Here is a 17,604-nt window from a genome sequence, read left to right as displayed (position 1 = left end):
ACGGATCGGTCCTTTGCTTCTTCTCATCTGCAATGGCCAGGTTTCTGCAGCTTTTTACCAGGATGTTGAGGGCACCTGTTTTGTAGCTGTAGTTGATGTTGAGAAGGATTTCGCCACTGACCTTCACGTTGCCATAGTCACCAGTTTCACTATATACACTCAGCATGCTGTTAATGCTAGTCTGGATGGGGAGAGAAAAAGGACTTAGAGGCTTAAACAAATTACTCATTTCCAGAATTTGCTTTTTTCATACAGTCACAGCCTTCAATATTGTCACAATTGTTAGGACTTGCTATGAAAACAGATGTATCATAGAACAGAAATACCACTTGCTTCTATTTGATGTGAAAGGGAATAAGAACTATAATTAATAATAGCTTAAATGTCTGGACAGTTGATGTTTTTCCATGCAGGATTCAAACCTATTTATAAACATGACTAACTCTAAATTACCACTATTTAATTAATGCATGAACTGAAGAGCAGACAGGCTACCTAAACTGCAAGCTCATGTAAGTTCCAAGCGGGGGGGCGGGGGGGGGGGGGAGGCGGACAGACACGGACGGAATAATAAAAAAAAAAAAAATCACCTTTCTGGCTCAACTGACCACCTAGTTTTACTGAGTCTCATGAGACAACTGCTGACAGAACCATTAGAAAAAGTTAAGGATGCTTCCCACAATGGAGATCATATAAAAGCATGTTTGTTCAAAGCGACACCCACGTCTCATTATTAGTAATTCTGAAAGAATAAGCAAAATTCCATACCCACCATTTCAGCAATTTTCCTAAAGCCAAAAAAGTTTAGCAAAAATCCCACAAAATTTTCCACTGCAGTGTAATGTATCAACCTCCAACCTCTTTTTTTCACTCATACCATACAGAGTATTGCTATGAGGATTTCTTCCAGAAGATTACAGTTAGGAAAGAACTAAATATTTTTAAAGAAAACCAGAGCAATATGCGCACTGCAAGAACCAAAGACATTCGAAAAGTCTGGTGTACGTTTTCTTTTGAGTCATTGAGCAAGACTGCTCAAAAACATATACAACCATCTAAATCCTAACACATAAGAACCTTGCAAGACACACATTTATAGTCTTCAACACAAAGGGAGGAAAGAGAGAGAAACCTTAAAAGCAAGCTAAGCAGAGGATTCAGGAGAACTCACAGTATCACCATCTGTTTCAGGCACGTTTAAATACGTCCATTTTCTGTCAGAGCCTTCTGGGGAGTTCTTTAAAGAAGGCAGGGAAAAAGGTCAAGAGAAAAGAGCATTAGATAGCTGCAATAAGAAAGAATAGGTGCAGTGATAAATCTTTACCTATATAGACAGGTAAAGTAAGTTTGTATCGCAAAGCCATAGCAAGAAAGAAAGAAAAAGGTATCACCAAATCAGAGAAAAGCTAAGTGTTTTCCACATACTTCAAGTATTGAAGGACACATGGCTCAAGGTAGTTAAATAGAAATGAGGTATCTGCTGTATCAAAATAAACAAATTACATTTTAGAACACCAACTCAGCAGATTTGGATTTGTATTGGATTGTATTTGGATTTGTTCTCATTTATGTCTACATGAAGTCAATTCTCACTTAAGCTAGTTAAAAGCTAAGCATTCATGTATTTGCAGGATTGGCGCCTTTGTAAGACATTGCAATTTCTCTGTGGTGTTTGTAAGAATAGATAAAAATACACACAAATGTTTAAACATTGCACTCTCTGGGAAAAAAAATACAGTAACAGAATATTGGGGGAAACATTTTCCTGTCTCTGCTTGCTAGAGCAGTATCTGCAAATCTCACCAACAAGCTCAAGGGAAACTACATCTTGATCTACCTCCTTCCTTATCAGCTGCAGGAAGGAAGAACACAGTCAAAGGGAAGAACCACACAAAAAGAATTGCTCTGTGGCAAAACTCAACTCTCTAAGCACTTTGCCTAAGGGCCCTGCAGCAAACAAAGCTGGAGTGATAAGCAGGCCTGTGTCAATATGGGAAACAACAACAGAGGTGAAAAACTAGAACAAGCAATCATGATCCATAAAGTTAATTTTATACATCATGTAGGAATAATAAACGGTAAAAAAGGGTGGGTTTTTTGTATTTCTGCTGGCCTGCTTTATCCTTCATTTAAAAAAAAAAAAGAAAAATGCTTGTCCTTTTATTTCTTTGTACAATTGGCTGAAGTTCCATGAACAGGACCAGTTAAAATTAGTGGAGAATTAGCAACACACACTGACAAATTCCTCCTATTCCTAACATGCCTCGAGCTAAATTCCAGCCTTTACCATTTATGCATTTCCACATGAAAATGGGTAGCCTTGATCACCGTTAGTGAACTTAACAGTCCCAGTATGTGCTACAAAATGCCTGAACTATCCCTGTAACAGAAAAGTAACGATTTGTGTGCCCATTTCAGAAAACAAACAAGGTTATACCAACATGAGGAGGCTCTCTACTGAATCCAAAGACTCGTTTTCTTGATCTTTAGGTAAGTGGGCAGTGAGGGATAAATGACTGGGAAAAAAAAACCCATGGAAAGTCCTAAACAAATAGATGACCTCTGACCCTAGAATTTACTCAAACACAATTTCTGAATTGCTTACAAACCACAAACAAAATAACACAAATTTTGTAGAAGTATTTTATATACTTCACTTTTCCTCACGGACTCCGTTCTGAGGCGTTTACACTGGACATTACATATGCTAAAGGTAATGTCCTTAAGAAAGCTACTCATTTTCCAGTTTCATAAGTAGTAAACAATGATCACATATGGAGGACACGGAGCCTCATTTTAGTACCTCATTAAGAATTATATTTGTTTTGCATCATATCTTATCGCTGCAGTAAGGCACTGGAACAATTCAGTCTTACTGATGTGATGGGTCTTGACTACAACACATTAATATGTTTAGGAGAGGAATCGGTGAAGGATGCAGAGAAAACTAAATACACAGTTCATGTATTAGCTTTGGGAAAATACAAAGAAAAACAGCCTAATGCTGAGATACAGTTCCTGTTCGTTGTCACTTTCCATTTCCATTTTTGCTCGCTCATGTTACAGGCAGATTTTAAGCATATTTACCCTTTGAGATACTTCTTCCTTTACCTCAAATGCTCATTGTCAGAGTACCCATACTGTACTTTAAATTCTCATATTTGAAAAAAGAAAGAAAAACAAAGAAAAAACATGCATTTAGAGCCTACTGTTCATTAATAACATTATTTCAACGTGACTTAATAGCACACAGCCATTTGACAGACAAGTACGTGAAAAAAATCCATACAGTGCAGAAGGCTCAAAGGCTTACAACAAGCAGAGTAAAGGCAAAAATAAGAGAGAGGGGGACTGTTAGTAACTAGTAACAAACACTTAAGTGGAATAAAAAAAAGAACCCGTAAATTTGACCTGCTCTTGCAGGGAGAAGCAGCTTGCCATTCGCAACTTTGTCATTAACGTAGCATGCAGTGACATTAAAAATCACGTCATGGTGAATATACAGAAACGAGAGCATTGAGATGCAAGTTTATCGCAAACCTACAGCACTGGAAAAGCCACAGTCTGCTTAAGAAAAAGGTCAAAGGGAAATCTACAGCAAAGGACAAAACCCAGTGCACCGGCAGAATGCTGCCTACAGCACACAGAGAGAAGGCTCTCTAAATGCAGTTCCTCAATTAGTGGCCTAAATGGAGAAAGCACTTAAGTACCTGCAACTGTCATATCAACATTCAGAGGAAATAAAAATAATTCTGTCTATAAAATCCATGGGACCAGCAAGCATTGGAGACAATGAGTCATAGCCAACCTCGGGGAAGTGGGTCTAACTAGACCGGTGTCAACCGGCTACATTTGCTCAAGTCTGATTTGGTGTGAGGTGCCACACGTCTCTGTTGTGTCTGTTTCTGTGAACTACACAAATCATACGGTAAAAGGGTCTGGACATGGCCAGATCTAAGATACCAAAATGCTCTGTGAAGGCAATTTTCTCAGCCCCTTCTCCTCCCCAGGTAAGCCAAACTGGGATTCAGCCAACTCCATCTCTCTGGGATCAAGAACTTACGTGGGCATTCCCTGGGCCCTGCTTGCATGGGGACTAATGGGGATGCAGTCTAGAAAGGACAGTTCATTGATTACTGTCATGGACCAAATTTTCTCTTCCTTTTTAGCATACAGACTCCTCATCTCTCTTCATCCTCTTCAACTCTCTCATCTTCTACCTGGAATTTGTTGCAGTCTTCTGATACTCTATATGCTGACCAGAGCTATTCTTAGGCACAAGTCATGGAGAAGAGTGGCTAGAGAGGGCTCTGTGACTTTTCTGAAGATGCTATCAGTTGCCCACATCCTAAGTGTCAGATCCCAAAAATGAGGTACACAGCAGGTAGTCATAAACTAGACATGTTAAAGGCTACTTTTATCATCCATTTTCTTTCCCAGTGAATGACAGACTGCATAATGAACTGCATAAAGCTTGTTATACTAGCACCTGTTACAACCTGAAAATGCAGCTATCCTTTTAAAACCAACGTTAAGTTGCAACAGTTAGACAACCGCAAGACTCAGACATCTGATTTACAGTATATAGTTTGTGGGTGTGACAAGAAACACAAGGATATAACAGAAAAATACTACAGTTATTGCAGAAGGCAGAAAAGTTGTCACCAGCCAAACTCCCCAAGTATCTCCCTCCTCACTGTGAAGAGAAATACTTTTCAGATGTGGGTAGCGTAGCAATCACGTCATGAAGAATGGGAGAAGTTGGGTTGCAGGATGGACAATGATGCCACAGAAATGGTATGTATGCAAACACACAGACAAGAACTTGAACAACCAGAAAGTGGTTTGAGATGGAAGATCCCACCGCAGCCTTGTTCTCTTCATTTCAAGTAAATTAAGTGCTCCTCTGCAAAGTTGAGCAGTCATGTACTGCAAACACCTATGGCTTGCCTTCTCCACATGTCAGCTTGGTAGTAACCTGAGCATGTGAGGAAATCTGCTGATGAGTATGCAAAATGGTTTTCTCTTTCCATGCACTGCAGAGAACAGCATTTTAGCTTTGAACAGCATTAAAAATATAATAGAAAATCTATCTAAATGTTAAAGGATATTTCTCAAGTGCAGGATGAGAGATGATCTGCTGCTAAGTGTTATGAAGTTAAACTCCTTTTTGGAGGAACAATGGTCTTTTGTGGAAGGAAAAAGCATATGTTTTCTACTCAAGATCTTACTGTTGATAATCCAGTTGTCAAATGTCCATGTTTCCTTGAATAACGCGAGGACACTAAGTCATCAATATCTTCTTCTGTTTCATCCAGATAATCCTAAATGACAAATAGGCATTTTAGTCGTCGTGCTCTGCTCTGTATTTGGTCAGCCTCTGTCGCTTAGTTTTGTTTCATATATTTTCCACTTTAAGAAGATGGTGCAGGATGCATTCAAAATTCTAATCTCTAGAGGAATTTTGATTTACATTTTCCACATCTTTGCACAGGTACATAGCATAAGGGGAAAAGACACTGTTACCGTTTCTGGGTTGAATTGCTTAAGAACGGAAAAACTTGACACACGTGCTTCATATCTTATTCTGGAGGCATGTACCTTTGCATGGCCAACAACTATGCACATAAACAAAACACATTTCCATGCCTACTAACAATCCCATGTGAATTACCTTATTCTACTTACTACTGTTTGCATTCAGGAATTCAGGTTTGGAAATCTTAGACAGACATGGTGAGAATTTTTCAAATCTTAACAAAAGAAATGAGTGAACTAAGGTCTGATACCAGGGGATCACTGATACTGGTTTACCTGAAGACATTTGTAGCCAGAAGCCATTAGATGATTGATTTCTTGGCCACAGTCCAGGTTCCATGTTTTTATGGGACATATTTTTTACAATCTAGCAATCAAGTTTTCCAATTACTATCCACATTTATATCAGTCACACTCACACAAATGGAAAAGCACACAATTTGCATTACACTTGCACCCTTTCACACTGTCTTTGGTGGCAGGCGACAATTTCGTGAACGGGATCATTAACACAGACCCACTTTCTAACAGGCAGTGCCAAAAGCCCCGGATTATTGCCAAACCACATGGGAGGAAACTTGTCCTGCCATCATACACACTGAATATATTTGAGGGGTAAACAAAAAACCAAGTTGATGTGCATGTTTTAAAAATAATTACTTTCCTGTATTATTTTAATAATTTTAAAAATGGAGGAAAAATTCAGTAATCGCACAGCTTTATATATATGCTTGAGTTTTAATAAGCAAGACTGAACTGTAACATCTTTAGCTTATATACAGGACAAAATATAATTTTTTTAAACACAGCAATAAAGTCTAAAAGGAAACTTAAAGTCTGGTTGATGGTCCTAATAGGACAGTTAACTTTAAGTAAAAGTTACTGGAAAAAACCCCAACAGGCAGCTATCATCCTATTAAGAGTAGCTTGGAAATTTCAAGAGGTTCCTTAAACCTTATGGCAGGTATTTTGAAAGACTCTGCTTTTAGTTTTAATGCAAGTCAAACATTCAACTTCCTTATATCTGCTTTGCAGCTATAAAAATCTCACGTGGTGACCTACCTCACTCTCACGCTCTTACTCTCTTAAACTAAACAGAGAAGTACTGTGTTCAAACTCAGGAGTCTCAAAGCCTTCTGTGCTAATCAGCAAACACAGAGCAGAGAAGAAATGCTGCTGTGGAGTTGAACTGTCAAAGATCTGCAGAGCATTTGTCATTAGTATGCATAAAACTAGCTGTTACATCTCTTCTTTGCTCCAGTGACTGAACTGAAATAAAATCAGCTGAAAGGGATACAAAATTTTCCTATTACTACTTTCCAATTGTAGCTGAATATTTAATATTGAGCAGAGGGAAATCAGGACAAGCCATCACTCTATTTGGGACCAAAATTTGCATACTGAAGCAAACATTCCTCTTAGCTTCATGTTCTTACAATGAGCTTCCTCTGCTGGTCTCTTCTCTTTCTAACCTATCCAGGGCACTGTTAACCACCCCACAGAAAAAAAGAAGTCATAGGTATTTTATACTCTAAGGAAAAAGTCCACAGAGACCCAGGCACAACAGAGCAAACTATTTCAGGGAGACAGATAGTGGGCTGAATCCTTCAAAAGTAAAAACCAAAAAACCCCCTAAAATAAAAACAAAAAAACCCACCCTGCACTTCTATTCTCCTCATTGACTTCAGAATTCGGGTGATGTACTGAAGTTTAAAACTTGGCACAATAATACACAATTTTCTTTCTTGCCCATACAACAGGAAGAAGCAAGTCTGGTAACACACGCAAAACTCTTTCCTTTACACTGTTGTATACGTACCTATGGACTTTAAAATAAACAATGCTACATTTCTATTGCTGAATAATTAAATACAGGACAAAAAAAAGTAAGGCACCATCTTCAGACTGAGGTGTTTCAGGTCTAGACACTCAAAAATTAACAGTGCTTCAGAGTCCTAACAACAGCTAGCTGACTACCAATTTTTGTCTGCAAGCAGATATCTAAAACTAAAAAAATGGTTAACATTTAACCTATGGTCCTAATTCATTTTGCAACACAATGATTATGTTTCTCAGGAGGCGTTACAGAACTGCAACTACATAATTGGTTAGTGTTATTAGCTTATTCAAGTTAGAGCTAGTAGGACATTAATCTCCCGGTCTCCAGTGGGGGTTATAAAATGCACATTATCCAATTACTTCTAATAAAGCAGCAGAGCATGTAATGAACACTACTTGGTCAGGAATTCAACACACACCTCTCTAGATAAGGTGCTCACACTTGAACACAACACCAAATTTAACTGGTTCCCTATACTCCTTGATAAATACATACTACAGTGTGCGGCATTCTGGGGTTGTCCCTTTTCACTATCAAGAGCAACGTTAAGTTAGAGAAGCGAAATACCCGTTCAATTTTCCAGCTGATGTCTCTGTATGTGTAATGGGCTTTCCTGATAAAACTGGGAGCAAAGTGGCTAAAAGCCTTTTTCTACCCTTTCCCACACCACTGCGGTCAGCTCTCATCACCCAGAAATAAGAGAATGAAGGACCTCAGCTGGCTCCACCAGCTGGCCAAGAGAAAAGAAGGTATAACTTTTAGCAGGCTGCAGAAGCTGCTGTTATTTTCATCAGTTATCTTTCTTTTTGCCTCTTATATGGAGCACCAAAGAAGCTAACCTCCAGCAGGAATACAACCTTCATCTCAAAAGACTGCATACATAATGAATACAGGGCAAGACTCTGAGGGACTCCTCTGAGTCAGACTATCCTAAAAAACACAGTAACACTAAAGCTGATGGATGCAGTCAATTGATTTCATAAGACGGAGCAAGTGAGGACATGGGTAGAATCAGAGATCTATGAACCCTGTTATGAATGAAGTTTAAAGGGGAATTAGCACTCTCAAAGACCCCAGAGCAACTAAATCAAGGTTATGCCACAAGGGAGGTCCCCTATGTTAGCAAAGAAGCTAGAGAGCTACTGAGGTGCAATCTAAAATGTCATTCAGAGTCAGCAAGAAAAGGAGGAGGAAAAAAAAAGGAAAAAAAGCTCTGAATATGAGGAAGGCAAAAAAAAAAAAAAAAAAAATCAAAGAACAGAAAACCACTCTGGACTTGGCATCTCTGGCACCTGCCCCAGAGAAATTTCTAGGTGATAACTACTGCACCATGTACAACTAGAGCAGGAAACTAATATAAAGATATTTAAAGCTTGTATTTTCTTGTTTTATGCTTTTCTTCTGCAATCTTTTCCAACTTCGTAATCAATAACACATCCTTTTTCTTTGCTACAATTAAAAAATAAACCACTTATTCTTGAAGTTTTTCTTCCACAGAAATCTGACACACAGGAAGGACTTGTTTTATTTCCTTAAAGATTAACCCAAACAAAGCAATGCTGCAGGCAAAGTCTCTGAGTGCTTACAATCCAAGAAACGGATGGGAATCCCAACATGCTGTTTTCCACCAAGCCACAAGTATCAAATAATACAAGAAGGGGAGACATGTCCCATGGCCAATGCTTTTCTGAGAAGAGCAGATGGTAGGGAAGGACTATGACAATAGACAAAATGCATAAACCATAACGCAGAGGGTTATAGTTTTTTTTAAGCTGCAAGCACACATTTGGAAACTTCAGAACAAACTATGATTAGATGAAGAACTATTTAAATAACTCTCCTTTTTTTTTTCCCCTCCTCATGCATATTTAACAAACTTGGAAATTCTTTTATGGCATTGATGCACATCTGCAACTTGCGTATCTTGGATATGTGCATAAAAGGAGAGAGAAGCTGTGAATCACTTCAGGAAAAGCAGCCTATAGAAGACACAGAAAAAGGCATGGAGATTTATGGGAGAAAACAGTGAACAGGAAGAAGAGGCAAGCAACAGTGGCAGAACAGAAAATTGGGGCTTCATTTGCTAAAAAATATATAAGGGGAAAATCAAAACTAGACAAAGGTTAAAGTCTTTAAAGTATAGTATTTCTCAGCATCAAAATGAAAATCTAAGAAAGTATGAATTAACAGAACTTTGGAGCACGTGCAATATAATGCCTGAAATTTATTTTCAGGCCAGATTTCTTCTACCTGTAAACTCAAAAAACAGCATATCAGTAACAAACTGTAAGCATGACTATTCATTGAAAACATTCTATAGCCAACATACTCAGAAGATGAAGCTGTTATTAAATATCCCTGAAACAATATTCTGTATTACTTATATTTTATATAGATACATATACAGTGCTGATTTCATAAGTCTGAACAAAGAGGATTTCTACCAGATAAACATTAACTCACCAGTTCCTGATCTAAGGCACTAGGTACAGATTTGCTTCTTATGCTCAGAGTATCCTCATTTCCTTCAGAGAAAGATTCACTCAAATCTATCTCAGATCGGCTACGATCTGGAAAATAAAAACAATTAAAATGTTTGCTGTATTTCGTACAAAAATTATTCCATTTCATCTTCCACACTTTAATAAGTGTTGTCTCAAACCCAATTGTTTTTGAAGAAAAAACATCAAAACAGTTTTTTAGGTATCTGTCACAAACTCTACAACAATGGAACATCAATACAATAAATGGAAAAATATGCTTTCTGATGCTGTTGTTCAGCCTTCTGGCCAATACTTTTCCCTCTGCAGTATTTATCTGCTGTAATTGTCTCCGGTGGATGATAGTATAGATCAAGCTTTTGACTTTCTCTGGTAGGCCTACCAGCCTGGAATATTGCAAAACTTGCAGTCCAAGTGTTCACAGTGATTATCACATCTCCCACCACCACCAAACTCCCTGCAGCGTCTGCTTCAGAATTAAGCAAGAAGGGATACAGATGGACATAGAAACTACTTCTGCCATTACTGGTGTTCCTGTGCAGAAAGGAGGAGAAAATGAACAAGTCTCCAGACCTGCACAAGTTTCTTTCAGTCCTACAGGTGTCTCACCCACTCTATGGGCATGAGACATGTTAGATGTCTTGGAGAAAGATTTGCCTAGTCCTCCCCATATGAATCTTTCATGAGACTGTTTGATATATTGAGAAAGAAAGAGGGGGAAGATAACACTTTTAGGTCTTGCAGGTAGGATTCTGGAAAGTTTTTAACTGTTCACCTTCTACTTGGGCTATAGCTGATGTGACAAGAAAAGTCACTCTCCTGAGCTTAATGTCCTTTGAGATCCTCCAACAAGGAGACAATGAAGAGCCTGAGGCCCGTTCCCAGGTTGCCTGCAATTTTGCTCAGCATCCATCTGCTTTGGTAGCATGAGGCCCGTTCTTTACTGCTAGAAAAACCTTTATTTTATAAGGTAGCAGAAACAGGAGAATTTTCACTTCATAAAGAAGTAGCAGTCTGTAACATCTCTGCCTGGAGTTGCACTGTACAATATTCTCAAAGAAATTCTGATGCTTTCAAGTTGAAAAATCTAAGGTGAAGAACATTATGTCCTTTGATTAGCTCTGTGGGATATGCCACTAGGTTTCGGCTTTGGGCTAAATTCAGCTGAAATGAAGTGAGCCCTGCTGTGTTTCAGAGAGAAACCTGTAAATCTGAACCCACTCTGTTAGCCCTGTGAGAAGCCGACTGAGTGCCTGGGAGAAGCAGAAGAGTGCAGGGCGCTCCTGCCTCCCTCCTATTTCGGATAGAAGAAGGAGGATCTCCACCCACTGTTGCAAAGCAGCTCTGACAGCACCTTCCTGCGCAAGCCTCATTTACCTAACAGCCTCCAATGAAATGAGGTAAATTACAGCTGAATCAGTGCATGACCTATAAAAATGAAATGACAGGAAGTCTGTAAGGGATTTGTTCTCTGACAGCTCTTTGTTTCCCACATTTGCTTCTGGGCAAAGTGGGTGTGACATGTAACAGCAGCAGCACGGTACTATTTTATACAGATTGCAGATAGGTAGTATTTTATACAGTTGACCACACAGAGAATGATTTAACAATCTGCAACTATGAATGAAATCTTGTAACAATTCTAAGAGCATGTGATTTACCTAATATTAACATTGTGCCAACATTACTGGGGTTAGGATTACCATTTTTTCAAATCTAAAACTTGTGAAGTGGTATAAACTTGGTTAGTAAAAGGGAAGAATTTTCAGAATGAATATGAACAATTTTATGAAACTTACATCTGATCTTTCAACGTGCTTTAAAAGCAAAAGGAGCAGAGTCACAAGAATAGGAATAATTCTCTGATGATAAAGGCTGGCAGAAAGAAGGAAAAGACTTGATACTTGCCTGATGACAACGATACCCTAGAAACTGCAATGGAAGGTGTTCCAGATGCTTTCCTCCAGTGCTTCTTTACTAAATCTTCAGGTACACTTTCACTTGCTGGAATAATCATGCCATTTTCTAAGCCAGTGTCCTGCTCAATAAGAAAAATGCACATCCCATAAACACAAAAAGCAAGCTTATTCACTATCAGTCTACAAAAGCATCATTTCTATTAGCTCCCAGAACTCCAAAGCTCCTTTAGCATCCAGTCTATTACTGAATATATTTAGATTACAATCTAATCTGCTTTGCTTAGCACCCATCATGCAAAAAAAATTGCACAAAGATGCGATTCATGCATACATTCTGAGTTCACAGATGAAGAATCAGAGCAACGCATCAGGAGTGAGAGGAGGGAAGTGAAACACCCAAATCTATTAAAAGGTCACTTAGCTTGGAAATTTAAAAAAAAAAGAAAGAAAGAAAAGATAAAAATCTATTGTTTTCATACCAGCATAATGATTTCAGTCAGGGTAAAACTAATTAAATTATGCCAGTATAACCCCTCAAATAAAGCCAATATGCTTGATTTCATTATGGCTTTTTGCCTTCCTGTAAAGGAACCGCTAACGATGTAACTCCATCTAAATTAAACGGATTGGCCTTTTTCAACCAGATCTAATGCACTTGAAATCAAGGCAGTCTGTGTTCTAACAAGAATATAATAAAACAACTATTAATTTATTTACAGTTCCCAAAACTTCCCTTCATATATACTAACTTATTTTTTTATTAGGACAGACAATATATTAGACCAAGTATTTGGAAGTTAGAAAAAACCTGATGCTTTCCATAGGCCTCTGATCTCGAATGCTCACCTATTTTTTTCCAAACATTATTGGTAAAAGGCATTAGCTCTGACTATAAATTTCACTTTCCTTGTGCACTTAAGTCATGGCAACTTAGAATAACTTGCTAGTACAATCCTGATTTCTTAAGAGGGGTGACTGAAACAAATTCAGGATGGGCATCTCAGTGCGCAGCCAGGAGGAGATGCCTGACAAACAGGCAGGCTGTCTGGGAACGAAGAGAGTGTCTGCTTCTGGCCAGATGAGCCACATCCTTCTGCTTATTACAGAACAGCCAAGGTGGCTAGCTCAGACGTGGCCACCTACATCCTGAGAGGACTAACAGCAGGTAAGAGGAATCCCACCTTTCATTTGGATAAAGTGTCTAGCACACATTTTATGTTATGCCATAATTCATGCAGAGTCCAGTATCCAAATGCAGAAAAAACTAAAATCAGTATGGCCTGATTTTCTGCAAGTGCTGAGCTTGCAACATTTCCCTTAGAAGTTAGTGGGAGCATGCTGAACTCTGTATGCTGGAAAGGCACGTGCTTAGTTCACAGCATTTACTCAAGACCCTGAAGTGCCAAAACTCCCATCCCTTGTGCTTCCCACTTCAGACTCGGTAACTCATTATGTAATGCTGGACATTGACAGCGATTAGACATAAGAAAAATGTCTGCCAACCCAAAAACATCACTGACAGAGCATGACAAATCCTGTTCTAGCAGAGATATTTACTGGTCCCAGCAGAATTAAGGAAGAAAGAAAGTCTTCTCTGTCAGGCTTGTCCTTTCTGGGCTACAAATGGATCTAACAGGGCTGATAACCAGCCAAGTCATCTCGTTTGGAGTCAGCTGTATTTAGTGTCAGCTCTACATCACTGTACTTACCCTGCTATAATCTGTGGTCATGCTGCGCGTGCTCAGTGCCAGAGACCTGGGGAGGGAAGGCATGGAAACATTGCTTCTGTTCACAGGACCCACAGCCCCTTTCAGATGGCCTGCAGTGGCCTCTGCATTGCTGCTGTTCAGTGAAAGAGTGCTCCCTCTGGGATGGAGAGAAGAGCATTAAAGCGTTATTGCTCCGAGCAAACCAAGGCAACCCATTTAGCAAACCATTCCAAGAAAACTGCCATGGTAACAATTTACTAGAATAACATCGCCCTGGATGGACTGTGTGATCCACTGCAAGGAAATGGTCACCTGGAAAGAAAAAACACAGACAAGGGTGAATTACAATTACTTTATACATAAACCTGTTTTCAGCACTTCTACCAGAACTGCGAATAGCCCAAATGCGCAGCTCTCGTCCAGGCTGTAGAAGCTGCACTCGTCCATGTTCATTGCGCGCTGCATTCACATCCCAACAGCAGGCACGACAACTCATGTAACACTTCCTACCAGGCTGCTCCTTGGTTTAAAGGAAAACTATGGTGACGTGACAGTTCTGGCCACTTCTGCAGGTGATGTTAATGCCAGCACTATCTCCAGAAAGTCTAAAATCCTTGGCTATCTGATCTCTGTCCTCTCCAAAAAAACAGCAACTTGCTCACTGTCCTATTTATATTGCAATGACTCTTGACCCAAACTGGTCGATTCTTTCAACCAGCTTGGAAAGCTAGACAAGTCTTTTTCCCAAGTTTTGTGTTAGTAAAAGTGACAAACAAAAAAAAAAAAAATCTGTGATCAGCACACCAGAACCCAATTGCTGTCTAATACCACAACAAGCAGAAATTTTTCCATGGGACATTTCCTATTAGAAAATATCGACTAGTTCATGTGAACATTGAGGGTTAGTAAGGGTAAGCTGTTGCACTTTTTTGACCACCTGAAACAATGAAAGTTGTTTTAAAATGTATTTCAACACATTTCCAATAAAGTTTTATTTTCATTTGAAATTTGATTTGCAGTAAAAATACAAGTTCTTGGCTGATCTACTCTTCTTTCTCCACAAACACCAGCTCAAACTTTTTCATTTTTCTTCACAATTTAGAGAAATCTCAAAAAGTCTTGCAGGACAGTAACAGTGCTGCATACACTCCTACTTAATGCTTTAGAAAAATTACTGGTAAATAGGAATTGATGCAGGAATTGCAGCCTTTTCCATATGGAAAATACAGCATCAGAGGACAATAGTAGTGCAAATTTACCGGAGAAAATTTTTTGAACTTTCAGTACATTTTCAGCCAAAATAAGCTTGCTTAAGAAATATTTCAGATCTGCAGGCATCTTCATTGTGCAGGACAACATCTGAATTTCATCTTCACTTGGTTTAGCCTGTCATACCATGTTTACAGCAACTGCATAAAAAAAAAATCTTCTGTACCACAATGGAAATTTTTATTAGAAGTACTGCTGAACTGAGGAAAAATACTCTGGAACACAACAGCTCCTGTCTCACCAATATATTAAGCAGTGAGCGCGGGCTCTGAATCCACATTGGTGGAGTGACTGAAAAGAAGGAATACAGAAGAATATCCCAAACACCAGGACTATCTACAAACGTTGTGCAACCATGTTTTTGTCTTTTAGTGAGCATATGGTGACCTTTTAAACAATTACTATCCAATTTCATATATTGACAACCGTAGATAACGCATAAGAAACATGCCCTTAGGCATGTGCGCTTCATATACATGCACTGCTACTTTTTAATTTGATGAGCTAGTGATCAACAAATCCTACTAAATATCCTTGGGTTGAATTTTAGTCCTATCTGTTCACATAAAGGTGCATCTTTGGTGCTGCAAAGTCAGAAAAATCAAGGTTACTGGCTGTCATCTGTATTTTATCAAAGCTGTTGGACTTAGATGCATACACCTTAATTTCTAAACCTGCCAGCGTGTGGCAAGTAGCCAACATGTTGAAAACCTCTGCATGTCACACCACTTTTGATGGACTGTTGTGCCTTTCTGTTACAAAAATTGTTGTTACAGATTTTTTTTCCTCACTGTGTAAACTAACGTAAATCAAAAGAAGTGTTCAGAAGTAATAGTGGGCTGGGATAAAAGATTTGAAAATGTTACAAGGAGTTCTGAAGGAGTCATCAGTCAGGCTGAACACCCCTGCACATCAAACCTGCTAAACAGACCTCTCCCGTACTTTGCCCTTATTTCAGTCTGCTATTAGAGAGAGGTTCAACACATTTTATACACATATTAAGTAGACAACAAAAGAAAAAATGATGTTATAAGTTGACTATGCCAGGCATTTCCACGTGGTAGACAAGACCTCAGTATGATGAGGTAGTGTGCCTGAGTAGATAAGCCCAAAATTCCTATACTATTTCTCCTAGAAGTATCCCGATGCAGCCTCCCAGTTCATTCAGCTGCAAAATCAGTAAACAATTTTGCTGGAGTAGAAATAAACCAGTTGAAGAAATGAACTCATGGCCTGGGACTCCCTGCTCCTAGCTCAGTACATCTTCTCTTAAACCAAAACGGTAAGAAAGAATAAAAATTATCTCTCCGTTTCCCTGCTGGTAGGTGAAATACTGCCAATTTTGGCAATGCAGCTAGAAAGAAGAGGGCAATTACAAAAATCAGAAATATGCAGGAAAATCTAGGACAGCTACAGCGTCACATGATGTTATATTCTTTTAATTTGAAACTCAAACCAGTTACAGAGGGTAGCCTGGGAACCGTTGGGTATTTTTAGTAATTACTACTCAGTTCTATAAATTAACAATAGATGAACTAAAGCAAGCATCCTCAAATATCTAAAGTATCTAGCCATGCATGTACAAGACAGGAATTTTCATCCCTCTACTGAGAAATATGAGCTGCTCCTCAATTCTTCCACAAACTAACATTGAGAAAGTGCCACAACTTCCATAGACAGCAAAAGAATTCAGCCCCCCTACCCAAAAGCATGTCCTGGCAACACAGCTGGATTACTATGTACTTTGACAAAGGACACCGATTTTGCCAGGTGAGGATGAGATGATGGGTAGAGAAGGAGGTTGCCATAATACCCCTGATTTAATAAATCCTGCACCCTGGCTCTGGGTGAAAGCTAGAAATTGATGCTTTATGTGAAAGTCAAGCAAGGCAATCAAACATAAAGGCTATTTTTATAGAGTACTTCACTCTATCCTTCTAAGTCTGTACACAGAGCTTATCAGGTGCTGAATTCTACCACCCCAAACAAAATTATTTTGCTGCATTTATGGTTACCTACTTGATAACTTTCTTGCAGTCTGGCACATCAAAACTGCTGCACAGATCTCTCACAAGCATCCTTTTGTCCTTATTCTGGTAAACTCTTAAAGTTACTTAATATTGCATAACCTCAGCGTTAAGCAGCACAGACACCAGATTCCTGAGTTTTTGTCTCTTAGATCCTTCACTCACCTCTACTCTATTCAATGAAAAGCAAAACAAATCCAGAAAACCAGCAAAAATACTACTTCTGGTCCCATACAAGCCAGGTATGCATCTGGTTAGATACAGAAGGCCTAATCAGTTTAATGAACTGTGTATGGATTAAAGAAGAAAACTAGCTTTAAAGCTGATTTGGCTAGTAAGTGCTGCATGCATCCAGTGAAAAAAAATAATCAGATTATGAGCTTTCAAGAAGATTGTCACCATCAACTTCAGGCATGTTGCAGAACATCCAGCAATTGGGTTTTTGAATTGTAGGTAACAAAGGGAAGCTTGTTCTTGCTTAAACAAGAAGGCTCATCTATGGGTGAATTAAATTTCATTATGTTCCTTTTACCTGATAGCATGTGTTCCTGCATAGCTATTTGGAGTCTCCCAGGAACACTGTTTTAGAGCTAGAAATTTCTATTGGATCTTACAGCAAATTATTATTATTTTTCAATCCAGATTGTAAAATTTCTAGGTATGTGCACCTGAGCAAAGAATGTGGGTCTACATCCAGTATAGACTATCCAACTGAACAAGAAGATAATGAACTATTTTTTGGCTTCATTTTGGTGATGGGTCATGAGAGGAATGTTGCACCTGGCATTTTATAATGCTATC

General features: G+C 38.8%; 1 protein-coding gene across 1 annotated transcript in view; it reads right to left on the bottom strand.

Annotated features, from left to right (window-relative positions):
* The window catches only part of SYTL5 (synaptotagmin like 5), a 61,492-nt gene that overhangs the window by 12,376 nt on the left and 31,512 nt on the right, over positions 1-17,604 (bottom strand). The window contains exons 6-11 of the mRNA XM_059822735.1: positions 13,508-13,664; positions 11,788-11,917; positions 9,842-9,948; positions 5,232-5,324; positions 1,172-1,237; positions 3-181 (exon numbers count right to left, since the gene is read on the bottom strand). Of these exons, the coding sequence (XP_059678718.1) occupies positions 3-181; positions 1,172-1,237; positions 5,232-5,324; positions 9,842-9,948; positions 11,788-11,917; positions 13,508-13,664 (732 nt within the window). The remainder of the gene's footprint in view (positions 1-2; positions 182-1,171; positions 1,238-5,231; positions 5,325-9,841; positions 9,949-11,787; positions 11,918-13,507; positions 13,665-17,604) is intronic.

This window comes from Gavia stellata, chromosome 1 (assembly GCF_030936135.1).
Source record: "Gavia stellata isolate bGavSte3 chromosome 1, bGavSte3.hap2, whole genome shotgun sequence".
NCBI lineage: Eukaryota > Metazoa > Chordata > Aves > Gaviiformes > Gaviidae > Gavia > Gavia stellata.
Note: the sequence above shows the minus strand (reverse complement) of the source record. Positions and strands in the feature narration are given on the sequence as shown.